The 291-nt window shown below is 61.2% G+C and overlaps 1 protein-coding gene across 1 annotated transcript in view; it reads left to right on the top strand.

The window, feature by feature from the left end:
- Positions 1–170: 170 nt before the first annotated feature.
- LOC104276117 (probable ATP-dependent RNA helicase DHX58) overlaps positions 171–291 on the top strand; it is a gene marked incomplete at its 5' end in the record, with an annotated part of 2,436 nt that continues 2,315 nt past the window's right edge. The window contains one exon of the mRNA XM_009872296.1: positions 171–291. Coding sequence (XP_009870598.1) covers positions 171–291 — 121 coding nt within the window.

The raw sequence follows: 291 nt of genomic DNA on the forward strand, positions 1-291 counted from the left end.
GTGAGGGACTGGCTCACCCCAGGCTTTGGTGCAGGGGAATCCTACAGCCATCAGGGTTCTGTTGTGCAGACAGCGACTAACCCTAGGCCACGTGCTCTGGGCTGTGCCTCCAAGGCTGCCCAGAGCAGTTTCCCCAATTCCCTGGGTCCTGAGCCCCTGTCTGCCCCCAGGACCCCTTTGGCGAGCAGCTGAAGAAGATGATGGAGCAGATCCAGCGGCACCTGGAGATGCCCGACCTACCACAGGACTTTGGCACGCAGACTTACGAGCAGCGTGTCGTGGAGCTGGAGA

Source organism: Apaloderma vittatum, unplaced genomic scaffold, assembly GCF_000703405.1.
Source record: "Apaloderma vittatum isolate BGI_N311 unplaced genomic scaffold, ASM70340v1 scaffold33316, whole genome shotgun sequence".
NCBI lineage: Eukaryota > Metazoa > Chordata > Aves > Trogoniformes > Trogonidae > Apaloderma > Apaloderma vittatum.